This window comes from Sinocyclocheilus rhinocerous, unplaced genomic scaffold, assembly GCF_001515625.1.
Source record: "Sinocyclocheilus rhinocerous isolate Xijiao unplaced genomic scaffold, SAMN03320098_v1.1 scaffold1464, whole genome shotgun sequence".
Classification (NCBI taxonomy): domain Eukaryota; kingdom Metazoa; phylum Chordata; class Actinopteri; order Cypriniformes; family Cyprinidae; genus Sinocyclocheilus; species Sinocyclocheilus rhinocerous.
In genome coordinates, this window is record NW_015643188.1 from 297,127 (window position 1) to 299,992 (window position 2,866).

At 38.6% G+C, this 2,866-nt stretch overlaps 1 protein-coding gene across 1 annotated transcript in view; it reads left to right on the forward strand.

Moving 5' to 3' along the window:
• Nucleotides 1–658: 658 nt before the first annotated feature.
• lancl2 (LanC lantibiotic synthetase component C-like 2 (bacterial)) overlaps nt 659–2,866 on the forward strand; it is a 29,775-nt gene continuing 27,567 nt past the window's right edge. The window contains exon 1 of the mRNA XM_016574610.1: nt 659–958. Within this exon, the coding sequence (XP_016430096.1) occupies nt 791–958 (168 nt within the window). The 5' untranslated portion in view covers nt 659–790. The remainder of the gene's footprint in view (nt 959–2,866) is intronic.

Below are 2,866 nucleotides of genomic sequence, written 5' to 3' on the forward strand. Positions count from 1 at the left end.
TTTTTTTTTACACTTTGTGTTATCCTTGTTTTATTGAGTTTATTTCACTACTTTTCTGTTTAAAATTTAATTAGACAAATACATTTTAAAATAATACATTTTTTAAATGCTAATATTCAATAAAAGGTCACATTATGCCTTCAAAACTGGCCTCTTTAGCAGCTGTGATGATTAATATAACATACAACAACAGTCATTAAACACACAGCATCAGATAGCACACATTCATGAACTAAACACATCAGATAAAGCACTTCAATAACTGATTACAATAAACATGCGGGAAAATATTTTTATTCATCAAAAAAATTCTGAAAAAAAAAGAATATGTTTTCCACAAAAATATTGTGCAGCACAACTGTTTCTAACATTGATAATAATCAGAAATGTTTCTTGAGCAGCAAATCAGCATATTAGAATGATTTCTGAAGATCATGTGACACTGAAGACTGGAGTAATGATGCTGAAAATACAGCTGCGCATCACAGAAATACATTACAGTTTAACAGATATTCACACAGAACACAGCTGTTTTACATTGGAATAATATTTCACTGTTTTTACTGTATTTTTGATCAAATAAATGCAGTATATTATTATTATTATTTTCCTAATGAAGGTCTCTACCCGTGTTCTGTAGGGACAGAGCGCTGAATAGTGTCAGAGTGACTCCTGACCTTCATCAGTAGCCTCACCCAGCATCATCATCATCATCAGGACCAGCTCAGTCCAGACGACAAAACCGAAACGCGTTTCTGCTGGAGTGTGTCCCTGGCGGGCCGCCGTCGCGATGGGCGAGAGCATGTCGAAGCGGCTGAAGCTAGTCACCGGCTCCGAGGCAGAGATGGAGGATCGCAGCTTCATCAACCCGTTCCCGGACTGGGATCAGAGCCTGTCCGTGTCCTCAGACCCAGCAGAACACAGCGGAGGAAACGAGCCGCTTGACGCCGACGGAAAGGTTCGTGATCTCGCGTTATTTGAGCGTTTAACGCGTGTTTGTAGCATGCTAACGCTAGCTCCTTTGTTTACAAACACGCTGTTGTTCATCAGCAGATGCGCTGTTAGCAGATGTCTGATTCTCAGCATGTACAGTACAGTACTCGTATTTTTTGATAATTCAGGTCTGGCCATTCGAGCAGCAAAAACAGTCATTCTAACCCAGATAACGTTACAGGTGTCCGTTTAATTCTCACTTAATGAAATGATCCGAAAACACGCTTTCACAGACTCATTAGTTCATTTCATTTAATAAGACGTGCATCACAGGGAAATTTTGTTCTTTTTTCCCTCTGAAAGTCATAGCTTGGTCAGAGCAACATTGTAGCACTTTGCCCAAGACAAATTTCCTTTCAGAGACAAATAAAGTTTATCCTATCCTAGCACCCTAGCAACACCCTGACAACTCCCACAACACCCTAGCAACACCCTGACAACCACCCACAACACCCTAGCAACACCCTGACAACCACCCACAACACCCTAGCAACACCCTGACAACCACCCACAACACCCTGACAACCACCAACAACACCCTGACAACCACCCACAACACCCTAGCAACACCCTGACAACACCCTAGCATCACACTGGTGACGTTTGCACAGGCGAACATTTGCTTTTATGTTCGTTTATGATTCATGGAGGCTTTTTGCAGCCACCGAATAAAAAAAAAAAAGTAGGTAAATGTCACATTTTATCGCACAATTTTAACTATTGTTTCACACAATTCTCAGAATTGCAAGATATAAACTCAGAATTCAAAGAAAAACAACTCTGATTTGTGAGATGTAAACTCAGAATTGCAAGAAAAAAGTCAGAATTGCTAGATATAAACTCAAAATTGCAAGAAAAAAGTTACATTTCTGTTTAGTTCTTGCAGTTCTGAGGAAAAAAATCTGAATTGCAATATTCTATTCTATTCTATTCCATGGCAGAAACAGGCTTCCATAAAGATTTGACTCAAACGGCAATGTCTCAAAATGTGCAGCACAATTTTAATTTTTTTGTGCATGGTCTAATTTTGATCAAAAGCTGTGGTTGCTATGGTTATTTGGACATTCACAGTGAAAGTACCACACTATTCTTTGAACTGCACTGGAGAGCCGTAGTACATGAATATGGCGATCATTCAGCACATGCAGTGTATCAGGTTATCAGACTGATACACCTATCAGAGTATTTTTGTTAAGGTTATAGCTAATAATTTGTACTGTAGCAGTTGTAATTATTCTCTGAGGAGTCCTTTAGATATCAGACACCATCTCTATGTCGACCTCTCTGATTTCTGCGTGGTGGAGGAAAGATCGGGAGGTTTGTGCTGATTTTCTCTCTGTATTCCCAGCAGTGGTCTCTTGTTTCCGTCCCCTCAGCTGTCAGTCACTCCTGTGCTGTGGATCTCTGCAGAAATACACCTTCATTATTTGATTCGGTTCAGGCAGCAGCAGGGCTCTATGCTCAGCAAAGTCAACGCATCAGAATTTCTCCATTGCAGTACTCCTGATTATTTTCAAGAGTATTGATTATTTTTTGCTTTTCCCAGTTTTTGTTGTATTAGAGCCAGGACATCTTAACAGGTGCACTGCAACAAACTAGAAACCACACAGAACACTTTAGCAACCATAAAGCAACATCCTGACAACCACCCAGAACACCCGAGCATCATGCTGGCACCTTTTGCATCACATATTCTTAGGACAATTCTAGTATAAATTGTGAAAGTAACATAATTTGGACTTTTTTCCAATGTTTACCTATTTTGTTCAAAACAGGTCAGTATCACTGAAATACTGTAATATATATATATATATATATATATATATATATTATTTATTTTATTATTATTATTATATATATATTTTTTTTTTGT